The sequence below is a fragment of the Cydia strobilella genome, chromosome 5 (genome assembly GCF_947568885.1).
Source record: "Cydia strobilella chromosome 5, ilCydStro3.1, whole genome shotgun sequence".
Classification (NCBI taxonomy): Eukaryota; Metazoa; Arthropoda; class Insecta; order Lepidoptera; family Tortricidae; genus Cydia; species Cydia strobilella.
The window spans coordinates 797444-821454 of record NC_086045.1 but is presented as its reverse complement, the minus strand read 5'-3'; the positions used below and the strand labels follow the sequence as shown (position 1 = coordinate 821454).

The 24011-nt window shown below is 37.9% G+C and overlaps 1 protein-coding gene and 1 long non-coding RNA gene across 2 annotated transcripts in view; both read left to right on the top strand.

Moving 5' to 3' along the window:
* Window positions 1–24011, top strand: part of LOC134741279 (uncharacterized) — a 239099-nt gene that overhangs the window by 199237 nt on the left and 15851 nt on the right. The gene's annotated exons all lie outside the window — the stretch shown is intronic.
* On the top strand, window positions 12726–20852 carry LOC134741273 (protein ARV1). The gene is made up of 7 exons (XM_063673988.1): window positions 12726–12900; window positions 13537–13656; window positions 14445–14581; window positions 15675–15817; window positions 16860–16931; window positions 18219–18383; window positions 20720–20852. Exons 1-7 carry the CDS (start codon window positions 12802–12804, stop codon window positions 20830–20832), a joined length of 849 nt encoding a protein of 282 aa, XP_063530058.1. The 5' UTR covers window positions 12726–12801; the 3' UTR covers window positions 20833–20852.

Sequence of the window (24011 nt, the reverse complement as noted above, 5' to 3'; positions counted from 1 at the left end):
AATACGGCCGTAGGCCAACCAACTCGCTTCCACCTCCTATAGGAATCCCTTACGGGATTACGATATAGCGAGAGAGATAGTGGTGGTATAACAACCCAAACCCCGCTTCCAATAATAAGCCTAAACTTACCATTCCTACACTAACTACCCGATACCCGACTTCCCCAAAATACAAAGCTCGAGAATCCATGAAACCCAATTTATGTTATTTACCTCTGTCTACATTAAAATCAATTGGCCAAAAGAAATATTTTATGAAGTCAAGTATGTATGTGTAATATATTTTATTATCTAAATAGTTCACTGAACTTATATAGAGTTGTCTATTATGATTTACTTGTAAAAAATGCTAAGTAGAGTCAGTTCTCCAGGAAATTATCATAAACAGAATACACAATATAGGAGTAATATTGAAATACTAAGTTATCATGGTGGGATGGATGGACGTCGACAAGCACGGCCCGGCGCTGCGATCGGTCTATCAGCACGATGTCAGGCTTATTGGCTACAATAGTCCTGTCAGTGATGATAGATCGATCCCAATAGAGCGTGGAACGACCATTTTCGAGAACTGGCGCAGGTGAATACTTGTAGTACGGCACTTCGCGGTCCACAAGGCCGTATAGGAGGCGCCGTGGTGGAATGTTATCAATCCCAGTGAGCCCTCACGAACGGCAAAGAGGGTGAAACGCCGGAGTGGGTTTAGTGGGTAGGGCCAAATACTCCCCCCCTCTCGGCAAGAGAGGGACAAGGAGCGGCAAGTCCTACACACCGTGCGTAAGTGCATTCCCACTCCGTCAAAAAAAAAGACCGAATAGGGGAGCAAGCTGCTGGATCTTATTTTGTTACTTATTTATTATACCTATAGTATCGGGTATTCCAGAAAGTATAAGCACAAGCTTCAAATAATCTAAAACAAATACGTAGTAGTTTTACAAATATTTAGTAGTCAGTATTACATTTCTACTTATTGTGCAACAAATTCAGATACCATATTTTTGACGTCGTCAACCGTAAGCTGAAATCGCACCTTGAATTGAACCCTCGACATACGCTTTGGAGGCTTGCAACCAGTTTTTTTCAGAATAGGTAATTCGCAACTCGTGTCGAATTTCCTTTTTTCCGCACTTGTATCGAAAATAACTACTTCGGCATTATCGACATCCGGGTTTTGTTGTATGATGCCTTTACTAATCTTTTGATAATTATATTATATTTCTGTAATGCTCTTTCCAGCCATTAATAAGGTTGCCTGTAGACTTGCAGTCTTTTTTTTTCAATTTATTTAGGTAAACAAACAGTCACTACAAGATACACTTAAATATAGTAGTTTTAACACTATTTACAGTATGTGTGACCAACACCGTTCACCACTTAATTATCTTCTTCTAATATTGTCTTCGGTTACCGCGATAGTTACTCATGAAATAATCTCTAAATATCTATATCTTCTTCTAAAATAAAATATCTCGTCTTATTAAATAAAATATTTATTATACACAGATGCTTAAATGCATAATACCTGATACATTCATATATTATATTTTATATCTGAACCGGAACCTGTGCAGTCGGTTACAGTGGTTTCCTTAATATATGACATCTATTTCATTTTATTAAAACCTCGGCAATGAGTTTCGGCTACATGTCCCCACCCTATAACGTTACGGCAGTGGTAAGTATTTGTGCACCCGCAATCTTTGGCACTCGGCTATGAATGAATTTCAGATCAGCAATATTGTGGTTACCCGTGTGCACCAATCATGGTTCGTAGTTTTGAAGAATTATTAGGATTTGACAACGCTTAGAAATAATGGGAAAGTGAAGAATTTGCTCATAATTCCTCACGCGATTCTCTCTAACGCGTCTAACGCGATTTTTCATTATTTTACCTTTTTTCCGACGTTTCAACTAGGTTGCACTGTACCTATGGGGTATAGGCACAGTCCTAATCTTACAGAACGGCCACGCACCGCCCCGCCCCGACTCGAATTACCTCGCCCCGCGACAGCAGATTGACGGCCGTTTGCCGGCCGCTCAGTACTGTTTTTAAGCAACTTACTCACACTATGACGCATGACGCGTGTACAGACGTGCCGTTCACACATAGAAACGCAAGTGAGTTTTGATGTATAGCGTGTCGTCCGCCCTGTGGTATAGGTATGATGATACTGATTGACTTCCGTCTGGCTGCAATTAACTTGCAGATTCTAATTGATTCCATTAAACTCCAAATCTGGATTGTTAATCGATTGACCCCAAGCGATAGTCGAATCGATTAAAAGTCAATTACTGAAACTCGATATGTGTGAATTGCGTCGATATGTGTGAATAGCGTCCATTATCGGAACAGTTAAACCATTTTGAACGTTATTGGAAATATGTAAGATCTATATTACTAGTTGTGTTGTTGTTTAATTAATGACTATGTAAGTAACGACGGAGCATTGTTTAGTACACGGTTGCATGTTAGTGACTTAGATGGAATAGTAACATATACCTTAAAATGGACTACTATTGTAGGGTTTAAGTACCCGAGACGGGAATTTCCAGAAATACAAGACGTTAACAACCCGGGAAAATAATAACAAAATTACCGGGGAATTTTACAAAGTTGTCACAATACAATCAATTTGAGTATATAGGTCGCTAAAAAATTAATTTCGTTTTACGATTTCGTACAAGATTAAAATAAGTTTTGGGAAAAATTTCATTTTTAGTACAAGCTTTTATCACTGACTACTTTTCAACTAATAATCATCGAGACAATTCTAAAAACCCCAAACACAATTAAGTTGCGTTGTTTTATCACAGAGTTCCTATGGCCATCTCCTGTCTCCATCATCAGATCAGCTCGATGGTACCATAATATTGCATTGTCACCTGACTTAGATAAGTATGCAAATTATCAGCTTCATTGGAAGTCGGGAAGTGGGTCAAATTTAAGTTGCAAGATTTGACCCGTACATACATATAGGTAGTTAGGTACATCGCAAGTTAAATAAAAGCTTGTAAAATTCAGTGGTTGGTGTAGCTGTAGTTGAGATAAAGTTACAAAACTTGGTGTATTTTATCAGCATATCATAATAATAATAACAGAATGTTTTCGCTCTTCAATATATATGTATTTCATGATTTCCATACATGCTTTGGATGGCATTCCAAAAACCTCTTCTGTAAATAATTATTTCATGCAACAAATTTTATCTGTTTTGTGTGCCTAATAAATAAAATAAAAAATAAAATAAGAATGAGAATAAGCGGGTGCCCCGTCGGAAAATTAAAAAGAGGTTTTTTTTAACTACCCTAAGGTCGCGGCTCCTAAATATCTGTACGCCTGTACGGCTACCAGCAATTTGACACTGACATATTCGCTAGCCTTACGTGCGTAGCGTATGGGTAGCGTATGCGTGGCGTATGCGTAGCGTATGCGTGGCGTATGCGTAGCGTATGCGTGGCGTATGCGTGGCGTATGCGTAGCGTATGGGTAGCGTATGCGTAGCGTATGCGTAGCGTATGCGTAGCGTAGCATAGCGCAGACGTTGGCGAATATGTCAGTTTGGCACTGCTAAGACAGTAGTGGTAAGGCTACTTATAGCGATTTTAAAACAACTACGATTTTGTTGAAATCCCCTAATGGGGTATTAATTATTCAAAGGTTATCAAATTGGACGCGAACAGTCACGGGTGGAGGCTATAAGTTAATTATAAAACGGATCTTTTGTCTTAATGTGTTTTTAAAGCGCCATAATGACATATGACATTATAGATAGGCCTATCATAGAAGAGTTAGCACATTTCGACCATGAATGTACTATTTAACTGGATCAGTCATGAGCGGGAGCGGTTAGGTTAGCATAACGCATAGCAGAACGCGTAGCGAAGCGATGCGACGCGGGGTGAATCAATCCTTTGATACCTATAGAAGTGTCCTACGTGGGCGATCTCGTTGCGAACGCGAACGCCGTGGGCCCGCCGCGCCGCGCCGCTTCGCTTCGCGTACGCGAGTTGTTCGCTTACGTAAGAAATCTATATTAGATACATAATCGCCTTATACACGCACATGTCAACTCAGTGGCCTGTAATTAGTGTTGGTTGGGACTCGAGTGCTTTGAGTCCTCTGCTTCAAGACTCGACTCAGTTTTTCACTCTTATAATTAAATCTAATTTCGAGTTCTTTTCAACTTGTTAGTGTCCCGAGTCTTTTGTAGAGACTTGAGTCCTTTTCAGAGAGCTCTTGTTTTTTTTTTTACCAACAATTTCGAAATGCATTGTCTTTATGTAAAATTTGTAAGATTATGTACACAAATCATACAACAACGCCTAATTTCTTTACTGTTATTTAGGAAAAACCTATAAAATTTTTGACGGAGTCTTAATTCGGAGGCTCGAGTCCTTTTGAGTTGCTCTTAAAAAAAGACTCGACACGGGACTTAAAAGACTCAGAAGTGTTTTAACCGCCGAGTCTCGTAAAAACTAGTTGAGTTCTTCAAATTCAGACTCAAACGACTCGAGTTCCTACCAACACTACCTGTAGTAAAATGCTGCATTAGCATTTCGTGTGTATTGAGACTCAGAAGTGTTTTAACCGCCGAGTCTCGTAAAAACTAGTTGAGTTCTTCAAATTCAGACTCAAACGACTCGAGTTCCTACCAACACTACCTGTAGTAAAATGCTGCATTAGCATTTCGTGTGTATTGACCTTAAATCTGCATCCGGTGGTGATAGCTATTAATACTTAACGAAGACAATTAAGACTATATTGTCAGCTGTTCAGTGATACGATGAAGTTCTGTATTGTGTTTCTGATTGTGGTATATTTGTTAGAACTAGGCTATTTAGCTCATATCGGTAAGTCTTTCTTTAGTCAACATAGAGAGTATAGAGACAACCGGAGTCGCCTTTAAGAGCTTACCTCTGTCGAAAACCTCGCCTAATGGGGTTGGCAACTGTCAAAGGTTTGCAGATATGGCGCCATCATAGGGAGCGTGCATAAACTGCAGGGGGCAGCACAGGAGACGTCAGATTTTTGGCGCGAGGCGTAAATGTGTAGTTTATGTTTCCAAAGTAGCCCATAAGATGGCAGCACTTGCTTTGGCGTGAAGTGTCAATGTACATGTGATGTACATTTTTATTGTTCCGATTCAGGCCACAAGATGGCAGACCCTCCAACGCGCACGGTCCCTATAGCTTGCCCCTTTTTCTATGAGATTTGCCTTAAAGGGCTGGCATCCAGGGCATTAAAAAACAACAATTTGACACAAGGGCCCTCCACACTCATGAGCGAATCACGGCGCGAAGCCGCAATTCGCGCATGAGTGTGGATGGCCCTTAGGGATTGACAGGGCAAGCTATGCTGGCGTCATCTGCTAATTATTTCGACCGGCCAACCCCATTGTCATACTCATTGTATGGACTGACGTTTATAAATAATTTATTTTGTTTCACAGCCTCACCAAAATGTCTTCCAAACGAGTATAACCCTGGTCCCAACTGCGGTACAGAACCGACCTGCGCGCCCCCCAGCTCGCATTTCTGGCCCAAACACACTTGTGAATGCTGGTGTATACCTGGCCTATATCGGGATGTGGACACCAATGAGTGTGTGAAGAAATGTATGCCACCACCAGGATTTCCAATAAGAAATAGACTATATTCGCCATCAAGAGTGTCAAGATCAACTGCCTTCGAGAAAAATTGATAAAAAATGGTCATCACTTTAGATTCTAAATTAGATTCTTAGATTAACTACCCAGGTAGATCCCCAGCAAGCATTTCAGGCCCATTTGGCCCAAACAACTTCAGCCGTCAAGAATGCCTTTGAGAAACAAACTATTTTAAAGAGCGTTATTACTTATTCTATTATACAATATACATATACAATATATACAATATTTTAATGGGTGCCTTTCACCCGAGTTAAACACTACTTTTCATATCGTATACGAGGAAATCAAACAAGAACAAGAACTGTAAAAGTCGCCTCAACCACTCGCCCACCATAAGTCACAACTAGCTTTCTAAAGCTAAAGGAACTTTACGACCTAGCCCACATCTTAGTGCCTATAAAACTAAGTACTAGGTACTAACATAACCTATGTTAGCTCTAAACTGGAGTTTACGACATCAACTTAACTGTCTCAAGTTTTAACCATGCAAAGCGGCACACTCGGCTCTCCATACAAACGTAGTTACGCTCTCATTTTAAAACAACTAGCTAGATTGCTCTGAAACTTTGTACTTACAAAGGGATAAGGTATATCTAGGTCTGTAATTAGTTTATGTAGCTTCAGATACCATAGTAAAAAAAAATACAGCTAATTTGATTTTCATACAAAACTTGCTTTTGCTCTATTTCGTTTGTTTTATACACTAGAGCTATATAAACTTATTACAGACCTAGATATACCTCATGTCATCGTAGATGACAATTGGAATAGAAACAATAAATAAAGCCTTACAGAAAAAAATAAACTACAATTAACTAAACTAAAACTACTATAAAACTAAAAATCTAAATCTAAAATGGGCCCCCGTGGCATGGTGCTGAGGATGCTGGCAGCATTTCCGCGCTGTATCGCTATGCTCAAGCGTTGGGCGAGGAAGCTGCCAGCTCTCTTATCTCCGGTCCCATCCACCAGCCGTTTCGCCAATTGCCGGTATAGGCCCTGTGCTGCGGGGCCCCATGGACCAAGAGTCTCGACTCCAAATGCAACAAAGTTGTAATTGGTGTCGAGACTCCCGTATTTGCGCTTTTGTCATTGTATGTGCAAAGTTTCATTACAATCCAGCACGTAGTTTTAAAATGCGAACGAAACTCCGTTTGTATGGGAAGGTGAAATTCGGCTGAGCTTGCCGGGGACTTAAGAAAATAAGGATAAGCTCAACTGTAATAAAGTAATGCAGAGCCCTCTTTATAGGAAGTGTTTTAAGGCGACTGGTAACCACGACGACCTTGATTATACTTTGAACAAGTCGCTCGCCGGGCTCGCGAAAATGAATATAATAAAATAGATAGCAAATGAGCAATTTATCACAATAATGTGGATATTAAAATAATATATCGCGATGATAATAAATTAATTAAAAAATTAAAAACACGACTGCGGTATTTTAATGGTCTCTCAAAGCTCTTCATTTTGATACCCCACTCGATAAAATTGCAAGATTTTTTTTTCCAAATGTCGCGCGTTATTGTGTATTACGTCCGCCATGTTGATTTTATTATGACGTTATATAGCCTAAGTCAGCCGGGATGAAGTAAGGATTCTAATGATATATCATCATTAGAATCCTTACGTCATCATACATCTAAATCGGTTAAGGCATTTAGAAGTTATACCAAAATTATGTCTGCGCGTATAGACATACGTAGATAGCTCTGCTGGCCAGGATTTGCGCTGATGTGGATGGCAGGTTGTTGAAATGATTAATTCTGGATTTTTTACTTAATTAACTTTATCTATAAAAATGAGCAAACTAAAACAAGAGTAGGCTGGTAAGTTGTTCGGTGAGAAATCAAATTGTGTTAGAAGTGGAATAAAGAAACTCACATACAAACATGAACCCTGAAAACAATATATACACTCCTTTTTTTGGGCAGTCGTGTAAAAAATTATATGTCTATTAGGTGTCTTGTTAATTGGTATTATATACTTATTCTAGATTTTTGTAATGTATACTAAGTCTTTTTCTAGGTGTTACTGTTGACTTAATGTTTAAATTAATATAATAATGCATGCTGTGATTGCCTGTAAGTGGGGGATCAATAAAAAATGTGCCCTTTTTGTAAGTTAATACTAGTATGTAAATTGTATCTTCTGTTGGTGATCCTAATAAACAAATAAACAAACAAACAAACAAAACGTTCATAATATGCGTCAACGTTAAAAAAATGCTAACCAATAAAAATATCTTGAAGCGGCCGTGAGAACATTAAATAAATAAATATGCAGCATGTAAAGACCTATCCTATCTCTGACTGTTTAACACTGCCGCCGAGATTTTTTTCTACGAGTAGGTACCTAATAGAAAAACTCGCCTCTCTTCTACTATATACTCTTCTTCCGCTGCGCTGGCCGGACGGTTGCCCTAAATCAGGGGTCGGCAAACTGAAGCCAGCATTTGCGACTCTTTGAGATGGCTAAAACTGGGCCGTGTTGCATAATAAACGAACTAATATTACAAGCGGAACTCCTTTTCTAATTCCACTTATTAGAATGGGAGGTCCGCTTGCAATATTAGTTGTAGTTTATTATGCAACATGGCCCTGGTGATTTTCAATACTGCCTTTGGCTATTCATCTTAAAAGTTTCCCGATCTCTGCCTAGACTAGTGTTCTGAATCCTTTTTTTATGTTTTCTTTGATTTATTAAAGCTTTGACCCGCCAGTCGGTCATTATCCATAATAGGTGAAAAAAATAATCCTTAAACTTCCCAAAATGAAAATACTACAATTGAAGGGTACACGGAAAGAACATGTCTAGTCACTTTAGTAACATTTTGAGTAATCGCGGTTTTAAAATTTGGAACCATGTCAAAATATAAGGTAATTCCGTGACCAAGTCTTTTTTAACAAAAAAAAAGTTGTGTTACATATATTATACAGTGGTAGCAAAAGATATAACTAATAGTTCATTAAGTAGCTCTACATTTTGAGATGAAAATCTCATTTTCCGAAAAAAGTGACTAGACATGTTCTTTCCGTGTACCCTTCAACCTTCAATTGTAGTCGCCTTAACTCTGTGCGAAGATTATGATATTACCACTCTAGTAAAATCTCTTTTAATTTCCGGCGTATAAGCCGACTCATACGCAAGCTCAGAGGGTAAGGAATTATGGATTATGGAACAGAGTATATTTACATTTACCCCATAATCAGATGAGGATTTAGCTAACAGGCTAAACAATGGAAAAATGTCAAAAAAAAAAACGAAAATGTCTAAGTTTTTCAAGTATTTTAACAAGCGACTCAAAACTAATACAATGAGATTTGTCAAAAAAAAAAAAAACAAAGTCCCAAACTTTGACACGCACAAATTAAATCCTCAAAACCGTTACAGCCATCAATTACAAAGTTAAGACAATAACGTTACCCGTAACGTTATTTAGTAACGTAACGTAATTAACCAAACAAAAGTAACGGCTTATATCGGTGTATTCCTTTGTGGTTTCAGTAAATTTATTTTTAAGCGGTCGTTCTGGTAATTATGTCGCTGTAAGCACAGCGTGATTAGGAAAGTATTATTTAGTTATTTTAGGGTTCCGTACCCAAAGGGTAAAAACGGGATCCTATTACTAAGACTCCGATGTTCGTCTGTCTGTCTGTCACCAGGCTGTATCTCATGAACCGTGATAGCTAGACAGTTGAAATTTTCACAGATGATGTATTTCTGTTGCCGCTATAACAACAAATACTATAAAGTACGGAACCCTCGGTGCGCGAGTCCGACTCGCACTTGGCCGGTTTTTCTTTTTGGCCAATCCGCTTCACAGCGTACTTACGCTGGTACCTACGTAGGTAAGTACCTACCTAACATAAGAATACAAAGCAATTAATTGTAAGGTTTACTGCAAAACACGGAAACGACAACGAAGCAAAAAGTCATAATATTGTCTTCGGTTACCGCGATAGTTACTCATGAAATAAAACTATGAAAACGGATTATATCGTGTATATTGAATTTATAATACATCCCAACGTTTCATAGTTTAATCCGTTTTCATAGTTTTATTTCAGAAGTAAAAAGTCGTTACAACCATCTTGAAGGTCCAACGGATTATCGACTGTATCTATGCACAATATATTGCAAGTCGAACAATGATAATTTCCGTGTTTTGGAGTAAACTTAACAATTACTTTGTATTATTAAACTGTAAATTACTTTGTAGGTATTCTTAGGGCCTAGTATATAAGAGCATAATACGACCGGTTCTAACCTATGGGAGTGAAACATGGGCTATGACGCAGAGCCATGCCCGGTCCGTCCAAGTCGCCGAAATGAAGATGCTTCGGTGGATGTGCGGAGTAACGAGGCTTGATAAGATACGCAACGAGCACGTTCGCGGCCTCGGAGTACGTGATATCGCCGATAAGCTACAAGAGAGTCGACTGAGATGGTTTGGACACGTGAAAAGAAGACCTCCTGATTACATCGGGAATGTTGCTATGGATCTGAACATTGCTGGGTCCAGAGGAAGAGGAAGACCGAAGATGAGATGGGCAAATATCATAGCAAAAGACATGAGGGCCTGCGACGTTTCAGTAGACGACACGTCCGATCGTGCGAAGTGGAGAGAAAAGACAAGAAAAGAAGACCCCACAATCAGATGGGAATAATAATTGCTAAGGAGAGAGAGAGAGAGAGTATTCTTAGGAAGTCTCCGGGCGCACGCACGCGGGTGCCATTGTAGGTAAAAAATCCGTCGCACGCGTCCGCGCCAGTTAGCGTTGCTCATAGGTACTTTTTTACAAGTTTTTTTTTAACTTGCAATGTACTATTATGTAACTATGTTTGTACGTGTTTAATCTTGCAAGTTAAATTTGACCCACTTCCAAACTTCCAAAGAAGCTGAAAATTTGCATACATATGTAAGTCGGGTGACAATGCAATAGGTATTATGCTACCATCGAGCTGATCTGATGATGGAGACAGGAGGTGGCCATAGGAACTGTGATATAACAACGATACCTTATTGTGTTTGGGGTTTTTATAATTGTCTCAATGAGTATTAGTTACCTGTGGAAAGAAAAATACAGTCAGCGATAAAAACTTGTAACAACGTGAAACTTATTTTCGTTAACCCACTCACCCGCTCCGAGCAACCGCACCAGATGGCACCAGCTAGCTAGCGGACTAAAAGTGGATTGGCTTTTTAAATGGAATACTTTTCTCTCTTCGCTGTGCACTCGGGGTGTAATTTTGTTGGAGTTTGTAATAAGTCAGGCCTAATCGTAAGTTTGTTTAATTTGTTTAAAGGAAATTTATGTTATAAAACTATGAAAACGGATTATATCGCGTATATTGATTTATAATACATCCCGACGTTTCGAACCCTTTACAGCGTTCGTGGTCAACGGGTGTTTATGTTGTTAAAGCCCACTCACTTAGTTTAGAGGTTTGCTTTAATACCAAAATTAGCATTGAATGCGGTAATGCTAATTTTCAATCCGGAGGCACAGATTATATCCGGAGGATGCGGCTTCAAGTCCTGGCTCGGGCCAATGAGTTTTTCATGTAGGGAATGTCATTTAACTGATTTAACCTCAAAAAGAAATTCAGTCTAAAGAAAAGAACGTATGAGGAAACCTGCCGTGGGTAATGGTACTCGTACATTTGCGAAAAATTCAAAAGTGTAGGTCCCCAACCCATTGGGCCAGCGTGGGCACTTGGGCAGTGGACAGTGGACACTATTATAGCGCAAGCCCTCTCGCGCGTCGCATAAGAGGAGGCCTGAGCCCAACAGTGGGACGTATGACATAATTAGGTTGAATTATTTATTTATTTTATTTTATATTGTAGAAATGGTGCATTTTCTAAATCAATAATTATTTGGGACAATCTTACACAGATCTATCTAGCTCCAAACTAAACGGTCACTGTAGCCTATGGTCGCCTGCAACCTGCAACTCCAGGGGCCCATTATTTCTCGAATGGTATTAGACTAATATTATTAGTCCACAAACTGTCAAATCGTATGGGTTACCATGGCAACACACTAATAATATTATTAGCCTAATACCTAATACCGTTCGAGAAATGGGCCCCAGGGGTCTGCCGCCCCTTTAAAAACCTATACTTACATTCCTTTTTGGAGAACCCCATACTGTAGTCCCAAGAAAACCTCGGCAGCAAGCTTATTCCACAGCCGGAGCGCCCGCAAGAGGAAAAAAAATCAAATTTTAAATATGCCTTTCAGCGAAATTCGTGCAGCCGTTTTTGCCTGACGAACGAAAAAATATCCATAAAGACCATTGTTAATGGGATTATTTTGCTTCGATAATTTGAATTATGTGGACTGTATTTTAATTGATTTTAATATTTTTTATGACGAGAAATGAGACGGTATATCGCGGAACTTAGAGGATAGGCTGGGTCAACCGTTAGAAGCACGCACCTTGCTGAGCTGTAGATGATGAAGCAGCTCTCGGCGATGGCTGGCTTAGGATCCTCAGACTCTCGGCTCGTCCGGAGTTCCGGACTTACCTTATTGAACCCGAGTTAACCTTCACCAGCGTCGACGCCGCAATGAGCAGGATCAGCACTTCTCCAATTGAACAAACAGCCTTCCACAATGTTCGCACACGATTTTCATACCACATACAGACTTTCACAATGTTTTATAATTTTAAATGTCTTTCAAATAACCGGCCACCCAATAAGTTTTCAAACGCTCGATGCAGAATCAAAACGCAAGACGGAATGTCAACTTGAAAATGACAAAAAAAACGTTTAGAAACTTTGCTTTGTTTGCTTTTAATTAACAATATTTTACATATACTTATTAAAAAAATGTGATTAAAAGCTACCAAATGAAAAAAAGTGAAATAAATGAAAGAACATTATTCTTATTCTCATTTTCTCAGGTTTAATAGCACTTAATGAAAAAAAAAACTTAACAATCTGTTCAATTGTGTTGTGGTTTTCGAACATTGATCCATTGTGTCTGTCAGAATCAGAACATCAGAAGTCAAGTCAAAACTGTCAAATAAAACATATGGATGGAGATGGAGTTAAGAGTGATCTCGTATCGCATAAACTGAATATTTATCTTAAATGTAAACATAATGAATAGTTAAAAATGGCCGAGAATAAACCCTATAAATGCGTTAATTGTGGAGAGGCTTCTGCGGCCTTGTACAAAACTTACGGGCCGTCTGTTTTGAAGCTGACCAAATGCGTAAGTAATTTCTATGTTTTCGGCTATTTACCATAACAAAATAGCCTAAGAAAACGGAAAAATACAGTCTATTCAAACATTATAACGATATGAATAAGATCACTCCTTTACTAAACATAAAATCCTTACATACGAACTAAAATCTAACACAAAAACACAGAAAAAAATCTGAATACTTAGCTTATCATCGCCTAACCCTATTCAGCCGAGACATTGCCCCCAAAAATGCTGGCCGCAGTACCTCTTTGCTGGGCTAAGGTTAGTCTCTGGGCAAAAAACGCCCCTTCCCGGAGGTTACCAGACACCAATAAGTTTCTGTGATATTTATATAAGCCTTTTGGTGTCTGAAGACCAAGGCCTCAATCTCAACCGCAAGGGCCACACGTAATTGTTTTTCAAAACTCCTTTTAGAAGTTAAAGCTTAGACCAATCCTTTTCAGTCCATGGCGCACTTGCAAGTTTAAAATGAAATCTCGGCGCCCTAACCTAGCTAGGCTATTCGAAATAGATGGGGAGGAGGGTTGCCTCATGGTGCCCCTCTGAACTGTCTATGGCGCCCCTGGGTGCCGTGACGCACAGTTCGGGAACCCCTGCTTAAGACTATATTTTAGTAAAAAATTAGTTTTTTTTTTTCAGGTTAAATGCAACAGAATCGTGGACAAATATGTTGAATATGATCCAGTGATTGTTATGATTGACCTAGTACTGATATCGAAGGAAGCCCAGAGACATGTACTATATAACACAGAGTTTAAGGTAACATTTGTGACGTTTTCAACCAAAAGGTACCACATTGTTGCTTGTCAATAAGGTTGATTTCTAATTGAAGCTATATGGAAATAGCGCCTTACGGACAAGCAACAATAAGTACCTTTTTGGTTAAAAATGGCACATTTGTATATTTAATATCTAGGAAACCAAAGTATTTAAAGTACCTATTTAGTTACTGGTTACTACCCAAGTATCCAGTGCCGTTTATCAGCCATTTGCCTCCAGCGGATCCTTAGCTACTTTGGACACGTGGCCAGGTGGGAGCCGGACAACTTTGAAAAGTGCATTATGGTTGGCATGGTGGATGGAAGATGGGGTAGTGGATATCCAACAACCCGCTGGGTAGACACTGTATAAAAGGCCTGCCAGAGATCTACACAGGCGCCTATTAATAAGGCGGAAAATCGTGCAGAATGGAAAGCCTTGGTGCACAAACGACCTCATGTGGTTGTGACCCTCAGCCATGAGGAACCCAGGGAGCAGAAGAAGAAAAAGACTAGGTACTTAGTGGTACCTATACCGGGTGTGGCCTGTAACACGAGCAATAAATTAAACTGTAGACTGTACTCCTCAAACTGACCAATATTTGTTCAGCAAATTTTATAAATTACTTGTTAAGTGAAAATATAGTTTTCCTCTTTTTTATTTTGTGACGTACCACATTATTATAATGGTGTCGAAAGTTGGGTATGGCAGAAGAGGCTTTAGAGCCAAGTGAATGCAGTGGAAATATACTAAATCTGTAATACAAATGTTTCCATGTATATTTCCAGGCATATTGGAAGCTCTTCATTATCCTAATAATGATAGAAACATATGGACTATGGCGGAGTGACAGTCTGTTCAACATTGTGGTCAACACAGCATGCGGCATACAGACAAACGATACCACATTAAATATTACACACTTGTAAGTATTTTAAACTAATAAAAACAAATTGTAAAGCGTGGACTGAACGAAGATGTAGTGACAAAAATTGAGAAAGGTATGTTGAGATGGTTTGGATACGTGGAGAGAATGAGTGAAAGAAGGCTAACAAAGAGAGTGTCATACAGTTAACTTATTAAAACATGTTTATAACCGGGTCTATAGCGAATTTGACGCAGGTTTCACTGGTCACTGCTACCACGACTATTTTGAATATTGTGTAAACACGAGAGTTTTAATTGTTATAATCTTATAATACAGTACCTGACAATTATCATACTAAGATTTTTTTAAACACCCTTAATCTTAACAGTAATATGAAATAAAAAAAAAGAATGAAATTAACACTTTATGCAATAAATCGGGCATTTCTTATTGTCGTTGGCGCCTACGCCGCACAGCGTCGTGCGGCATTATATTTATATTGGAGCATCGTTTATAATGGCGTAAGCACCATCGACAATAAGGTCCCTTTTTATAGAAAATACCACAAATATTTAGCCGCAAATTGTACGAAGAACTAAATTTAACAATAGGTAACTAAGTAATTGGTGCATTTTAAAATTACTTTATATTTTATACATGTGTTAATGTAAATTAAACATGTAAAGGTACAATATGATAGTAGCGACCGACCCCAACCGTCCCGGGACCAGTCTGAAAATCAGCGCGGAGCCCTCTGGCACCGCACATGCTGAGATTGGGACCCTTTGCCTCACCATAGATTTAAGTTATAGTTATATTGATATTTAAGTTTAAGTTTAGTTTATATTGTATTTTTAAGCTATCCTTTCACAAATTGTAGATTTTTTCCTAAGGTGTGGCAATAAAGATTTTTTTTATTTTTTTTATTGCGAGGTTTAAGCCCGGTTCACATTTGTCTGATGTGTCGTGTTGTGTTGTCGTGACGCATATCGATTTCATACATTTAATATGGTTGCGTTCACATTTGTCTGATGCACGCTTCGTCACGCGACACGACAGACAAATGTGAACCGGGCTTAATGCTGAGCAAGCCACTTGCGTCTGACAACGTTACTAAAATGATATTTCACCTAAAACACTAATGTTTCAGACCTTCATCTCTTCAATGGGAGGCGCCGCAATGGTGGCAGCGCCAGTGCAGTGGTTGGCGGCCGGCACAGGGGGCACGCGACGAGGGAGATCTCTTCATATGGGAGAAACACTTCTACATACAGTTCATTTCTACATTCGCTGGTATGTATAAAATAATAACAATATGTCTTTGAACTAGGGAACAAATGAAATGATTTTATAAAATATTTGTTCATAAAATAATTTGATTTGTTCCCTAGTGAAATAGATGGCAGCACCATCTCCCTCGCTATACCGTAATCCAGTAAAAGGATTCGTATAGGTGCAAGCACACACTGCTCGCCCTTAGAGTTGGTCAAAGGCGCCTTACAAAGATAGTATACATCAGAGAATTTGTCACTGGTACCGCCGTGGCCGGGTGGCCTAGTGGTCAGGACGTTAGCCGCGTAAGCTGAAGACGCGGGTTCGATTCCCGCCTCGGCCACCGGTGGACCGTGCTTGAATCTCGAGCATCCCAATCGGGGACCAAGTAACTCCACCATATCCACCGTTACATTGTGAGTAAATGTGGCGTTTTCAACTAAAAGGTACCACATTATCGGTTGTCAATAAGGTTGATTTCTAATTGAAACTATATGGAAATAGCGCCTTACTGACAAGCGACAATAAGTACCCTTTTGGTTGAAAATGGCACAAATAACGAACAATACTTTGAAGGCTCATTAAAGAATTCTACTCGTGACCTAAAAGACTCGGATTTGTAAAAAGTCGGGCTTGCCCACCGAGGGTTCCGTACTTTTTAATATTTGTTGTTATAGCGGCAACACAAAAATATATCATCTGTGAAAATTTCAACTGTCTAGCTATCACGGTTCATGAGATACAGCCTGATGACAGACAAACGGACAGAGGAGTCTTAATAATAGGGTCCCGTGTTCACCCTTGTCTTTTTTAATGGAATTGTATGCCCTGGATGCCAGCCCTTTAAGCCAAATCTCATAGAAAAAGGTGCAACTATGGTGGCGCCATCTCTGCAAACCTTTGACAGTTGCAGACTAGAGTGCCTACCGCCACTAGGCTCAACTGGCCACGGCTGGAAAGAGCTGAAAGCACACAGCCAACAAACTTATTGAAATTACCCCAATAAGGTGCATTGGGGTAATTTCGTATGTAGTCCTAAGGTACTGTTTTTTTGTAATTTCAGGTGTCACGGCGTTCATACTGACGGTGCACTTCGCCATGAAAATGCTCAAGCCATTTATTTCACAGAATGAAAGTAAGAAATAATTATAAAATGTAATAGATGTCATATATTAAAGAAAAACCGGCCAAGTGCGAGTCGGACTCGCGCACGAAGGGTTCCGTACCATCATTTTGTAACACCAGTAAATTTACTGCCATCTGTCGACACACTTTATAACTAAAAATGAAGATTTATAAAAATACGATAAAATGTATTTAAATATGGATAAATGATTTTTTTTATTTGCATTAATTATTTTTATGATTTTGACCCATGTTCTTTCACTGATATGCGTTAAAATTGTTAAATAACAAACTAAACCGTCAACGCCATCTATACGACAGTAGGCCAAAGCTAGTAGCGCCCTCTGAACGAGAATCAAATTTTCTTGATTTTCGAGGCACGTTTTTTCTTAGACTGTATCCATCTATTACGGAGTTATATCTATCTTTGGTACCATTACGCAAAAACGGCAAAAAAATCATGTTTGTTATATGGGAGCCCCACTTAAATATTTATTTTAAACTGTTTTTAGTATTTGTTGTTATAGCGGCAACAGAAATACATCATCTGTGAAAATTTCAACTGTCTGTCTATCACGGTTTATGAGATACAGCCTGGTGACAGACAGACGGACAGCGGAGTCTTAGTAATAGGGTCCCGTTTTTACCCATTTGGTACGGAACCCTTAAAAAGTGACGAAGCCCTCCAGTGGTGAGGGCCGGATTCGAACTGGCGTCTTTAGCCACCACCACTGGAGGGCTTCGTCACTATATCTTTAATATATGGGGCATTTTCTATGAATTTATATCGCGGCATTGTATTTATATCGGAGCATCGTTTATAATGGCGTAAGCGCCATCGACAATAAGGTCCCTTTTTATAGAAAATACCACATATGACATTTTATAATTTATTATATAGTAGTGTGACTACTTAAAAAACACAAATCAAAATATTTAATAAAATATTTTTTTTTGTTCCCACTTCCCAAAGTTGTTTAAGAAATGATAATTTTTATTACTTCTTAGGGTTCCGTACCCAAAGGGTAAAATCGTGACCCTATTAATAAGACTCCTGTCCGTCTATCACCAGGCTGTATCTCATGAACCGTGATAGCTGGACAGTTGAAATTTTCACAGATAATGTATTTATGTTGTCGCTATAACAACAAAAAACAGAATATAAATATTTAAGTGGGGCTCCCATACAACAAACGTGATTTTTTAGCTGTTTTTTGTGCGCGAGTCCATTTGGCCGGTTTTTTTTTCTTTTATTTCCTGTTTGCTTTGATTTCAATTAATTTTTTTCTCATTTCAGCTCACTTCTTATCTTTATTAAAAGCGTTCTCACTGGCCAATGTGAGTATTCTATTAACCCTGCCGATGTTGGTGTGGGGTTCGGATCCCGTCGCAGAAACTAAAGCTTTCCACTATGGATTGGTCTTCGTGTATAGTTTCGCTGTGCACCTTAGTACTTTTATCGGTAAGACACATTTGTAATTCAATATACAATTATTCTGTATTTTAGCATAGAGTAACTTATACTAGAGCGGTGCTGTCATAGTAAGTTTTGTAACCCCAGTAAATTCACTGCCATCTGTCGACACACTTGAAAACTAAAAATGAAGATTTATAAAAATACGATAAAATCAAAGATAGATATAACTCCGTAATAGATGGATACAGTCTAAGGAAAAAACGTGCCTCGAAAATCAAGAAAATTTGATTCTTGTTCAGACGGCGCTACTAGTTTTGGCCTACAGTCGCATAGATGGCGTTGACGGTTTCGTTTGTTATTTAACAATTTTAACCCATATCAGTGAAAGAACATGGGTCAAAATCATCAAAATAATTAATGCAAATAAAAAAATCATTTATCTATATTTAAATACATTTTATCGTATTTTTACAAATCTTCATTTTTAGTTTTAAAGTGTGTCGACAGATGGCAGTGAATTTACTGGAATTACAAAATTTACTATGACAGTACCGCTCTAGTATAAGTTACTCTATGATAAAATGTATTTAAATATGGATAAATGATTTTTTTTATTTGCTTTAATTATTTTTATGATTTTGACCCATGTTCTTTCACTGATATGCGTTAAAATTGTTAAGTAACAAACGAAACCGTCAACGCCATCTATACGACAGTAGGCCAAAGCTAGTAGCGCCCTCTGATCGAGAATCAAATTTTCTTGATTTTCGAGGCACGTTTTTTCCTTAGACTGTATCCATCTATTACGGAGTTATATCTATTTTTGATTTTAGTCTGCACGCATAAAGCGCTGAACCGAAGGGTCTCCGGCAAGCTCGGTTCTCCATACAAACGTAGTTCCGCTCTCACTTTAAAACGACTACTGTACTTACAATAGGATAAGGTATATCTATGTCAGTAATTGGTTTATGTAGCTTCAGATACCATAATTAAAAAATACAGCGAATTTAAGTTTTTCATACAAAACTTGCTTTTGCTCTATTTCGTTTGTTTTATAAACTGGAGCTATATAAACTAATTTCAGACCTATATATACATCATGTCATTGTATGTGCAAAGTTTCATTACAATCCAACACGTAGTTTTAAAATGAGAGCGAAACTACGTTTGTATGGGAAAGTGCAATTCGGCCGAGCTTGCCGGGGACTCTTTTAAGTAGATGAAATTAGCAAAGTTGGGCACGAATTAACGAATCAATTGGTTAACTTCGGTAATCCGTTAATAAAAAAGTTATCTTAGCAAAAATTTAATTTTTGCATTGTTGCGATTCTTGCGATAGTTCTACTTATAAAAAAACAGCCAAGTGCGAGTCGGACTCGCGCACGAACAAATCTAGGCCGACCATTACGCAAAAAAATCACGTTAGTTGTATGGGAGGCCCACTTAAATATTTATTTTATTCTGTTTTTAGTATTTGTTGTTATAGCGGCAACAGAAATAGTAACATCATCTGTGAAAATTTCAACCCTCAAGCTATCACGGTTCGTAAGATACAGCCTGGTGACAGACAGACGGACAGTGGAGTCTTAGTAATAAGGTCCCGTTTTTTCCCTTTGAATACGGAACCCTAAAAATGAACTAGGTATTGGTATATATAAGATGATACGGAGGGTTCTCGGAGGTGTAAAACAGAAGACCGTGCGTTCAGTACATAGGTGTATTACCGGACTGACAAGACATTACAATAATGCCGCCACCAGAGGGCGCACGAAGACTTAACCCTACCCTCCACCAATATACATACATACATATAATCACACCTATTTCCCGGAGGGGTAGGCAGAGACCACGGATTTCCACTTGCTATGATCCTGACATACCTCTTTCGCTTCCTTCACTTTCATAACATTCCTCATACACGCTCGCCGGTTTAGGGTGCTCTTGACGTGGCCTTTCTTCAAGATTTCCCCGATCTGATCAGAGAAAGTCCGCCGAGGTCTGCCCCTTCCAACTCCCGTTTCTACCTCTCCCTTATACACTCTCTTTGTTAGGCTTCTTTCACTCATTCTTTCCACGTGTCCGAACCATCTCAACATACCTTTCTCAATTTTACATATATGGAACAGGTATACAGGTATACATCTATCTATCTAGCCCTTTTATTCTGAGCTAGAGTATGTCCCGTAGCTCAGTGTGCCGCTTGGCAAAGGCCTCCTCTAGCTCTTTCCATTGAGGTCTGTCGTGGGCCACTCTTCTCCAGTTCGGGCCCGCTGTGAGTTTGAGTTCATCCTCCCATCTTGTTCGAGGTCTCCTAATAAACATAATAAAATAAATATAAAATAATAAAAATAAAAGGTATACATAATAAACGTTTATTTCAGTTCTGTACGGGTGTCCAATGATAATCACAGTACTAGTACTGACCGCTAGCAACTGTATGAAATTCCTCACCACCCACCACGCCTCGCCGCTTATAAGGGACCTGCTGCAATAGGCTAAATGACTAGTCAAATCCATGGAGACTGTATAAAGGAGCCAAATCTCTATGTATAAAAAGTGTCCATCAAAAAACAGTAATTAGGCGGCGCCACCATACACCGAAATACTACCAAAAACAACCTACGTAATTTGGTCGGGTTATTTGTTGCCTTATATGGTTCATGTTATACTCATGTCCCAGAGCCTAACTAGCGCCACCGGAGAGATTAGGAACTATTATTTAAAGCTTAACGCGGTCACTTTTACAACAATTCTGCCATAAGAGATTGCGATCCTTTCTTTACCATCCATAGTCAAATCAGTTTCTTTTTTCGGACTGTCAAAACTATTTTGCTACTATGGAATTTTTATGAAACACTAGCATGTGATGTCACAATCAAATTACCTACTCTTTATAGTTTTATAATGGGTTTTAAAATAGAAATTGTGTTTAAAAATAACCTGCGTGTCTCTATTAATATTTTGGTGCTTTATTTCATGCATGGTGTAAAATAATTTATTTTAAATATAGTCAGTTAAATTACAATTTATTATTAATGGTATCAATCAGGTTTGTTTTTGGGATCAAATGTCTATATGGGACCCACTGCATTAAAGCAATACAAGAGTCAGAAATGATAGTCAAAGTCCGACAGTCGTACTTCACTCGCGAAACGCTCCTAACAAAACGATAAGAAAACGTGACGTCAAGGTGAGGGCCCATCTTGAATGTATAATAGAGTAACTTATACTAGAGCGGTACTGTCATAGTAAATTTTGTAACCCCAGTAAATTCACTGCCATCTGTCGACACACTTTAAAACTAAAATTGAAGATTTGTAAAAATACGATAAAATGTATTTAAATATACTAGATAAATGATTTTTTTTATTTGCATTAATTATTTTGATGATTTTGACCCATGTTCTTTCACTGATATGCGTTAAAATTGTTAAATAACAAACGAAACCGTCAACGCCATCTATACGACTGTAGGCCAAAACTAGTAGCGCCGTCTGAACGAGAATCAAATTTTCTTGATTTTCGAGGCACGTTTTTTCCTTAGACTGTATTTATCTATTACGGAGTTATATCTATCTTTGAATGTATGGAAAATAAGTAAATTGGTATTTTGTCGGTGAAATATTGCGTTTATTCATATAGTTGCCATACAATCTTTTTTTGTATAAAATGTAAGGAATCGAATGGTACTAACTAAGAATTCAGTTCAAAAGTTTTGTAAATAGAATCTTAGAACATAAGACTTTGTCTAGTAAAAGTATAATTTTCTTTATAAGTAGCACATTTTTTTGCAATATGTAATAACATTGTAAGTAAATAAGTACTGAATGTTCAGATAAGTAACAATTTTAAAGATAAATATGGGGAGTAATGAAATAAAGAAAGATGACATTATCACAGAGTATTTTATTTAAAAATATATAATTTGTAACATTACATGAACGCCTTACTTGGAATATTTTTTAAGGCAAGATAGACACTGATTAACCAAATTCATACAAAAGGGAGAAATCTACTGATTGAAAATTTCATCGGCTTCGAACGGAGCATCGGTGGCTCAGTTGTCTCAAAAACGACTATGCTGAATTATATCGCCTATTAAAATGATGACCTCATCGAGACAATCGCAGGGCAGTGTAGTTTTATATGATATATCTGTCATATAAAACTACGACGACCGGTCTGGCCTAGTGGGTAGTGACCCTGCCTGTGAAGCCGATGGTCCTGGGTTCGAATCCCGATAAGGGCATTTATTTGTGTGATGAGCACAGATATTTGTTCCTGAGTCATGGGTGTTTTCTATGTATTTAAGTATTTATATATTATGTATATCGTTGTCTGAGTACCCATAACAAAAGCCTCCTTGGGCTTACCGTGGGACTTAGTCAATCTGTGTAAGAATGTCATATAATATTTATTTATTTATTATTATTTATTTATATAAAAAAGCAAGGATTAATTCAACAATTAATTTGATTCCATTCGAAGCAAATAATTTTTCAATCTTCCTATTAATTTCGAATAAAATCATACACTAGCAATTTAGACATGCATTTAATTAAAATCTAAAATATTTCACTACCTACTTTATTATGACTATAATAAATAATAATATTGTTGTAGTTGAAAATCAAGGGAACATTCTTAGATGGTAAAATGAATAAGAGACGAAACAACTTTTTGACAGACGCATCTGTCCACTTATAAGCTTCGTTGTAAAATTTTCTTTAAATAATGATTTTTTTAAGTTTCAGTTTATGCTGTAAGCCTCCAACTGTTAGTACCTAATAGAGAGAAACTATGCGTTAGAAGCCCGATTTCTTGGTAACTCCAGAGACGTTATGAGTAACGCACAGGACACTCGAAACCATCTCGAAACTGTCGGTCAAAAAGTTGATTCGTCCTCTTACGAGGTCAATTATCGAACGAGGAATAGTACATTATTGCATTGTCGATGCGAACTATCGCGATGAGTAGGTAACTATCGCGGTAACCGAAGACAATATTAAGATTTGTGCTGTTTTGATGCATTATGTCTGAAAGTTTGGCTTCTCATGCATTTTCAAATTTCTTTTTTTATTAGCTTTTTTTGTGTAATTTGACATTTATATTTAATTTGATTGTTTGTAAAAATTGACATGTAAAAGTGCCCCTGTGGCCTATTTGCTAAATAAATGGTTGATGTTTGATGATGCTTACGCTAAAATACTTAGTAGGTACATAATTATTAATTTATTATAATATCAACATTCCAAAGTAGGTATTAAATTTAATTCATAGCACATTACAATAATAAAACAATTTAGCTGGTAAAATCATTTTTTTTAACTACAAATTAAATTACGTATAGTCCGACAAGAAATTGTAGGAAATTATTGAGGGCGCCACTTCCTACGTAACTGTAAGTTCCATTTTAATTAATTTCTGCTACCTATTTTATGTCGCACTATAGTACCTACTTATTTTTATTTTATTTGGGGACAACCAACCAAAAGAAACTAAAATAAAATAAAAAGAAATGTAAAAAAAAAAATCCAAGTCGAGTGGACAAGCAGAACTCGATTTTTTTTTCTATATTTATAGTTGTCACCATAGCTTATGTTTATTATCATGGAGACTATATAAAGGAGCCAAATCTCTATGTATGAAAAGTGTCCATCAAAAAACAGTAAT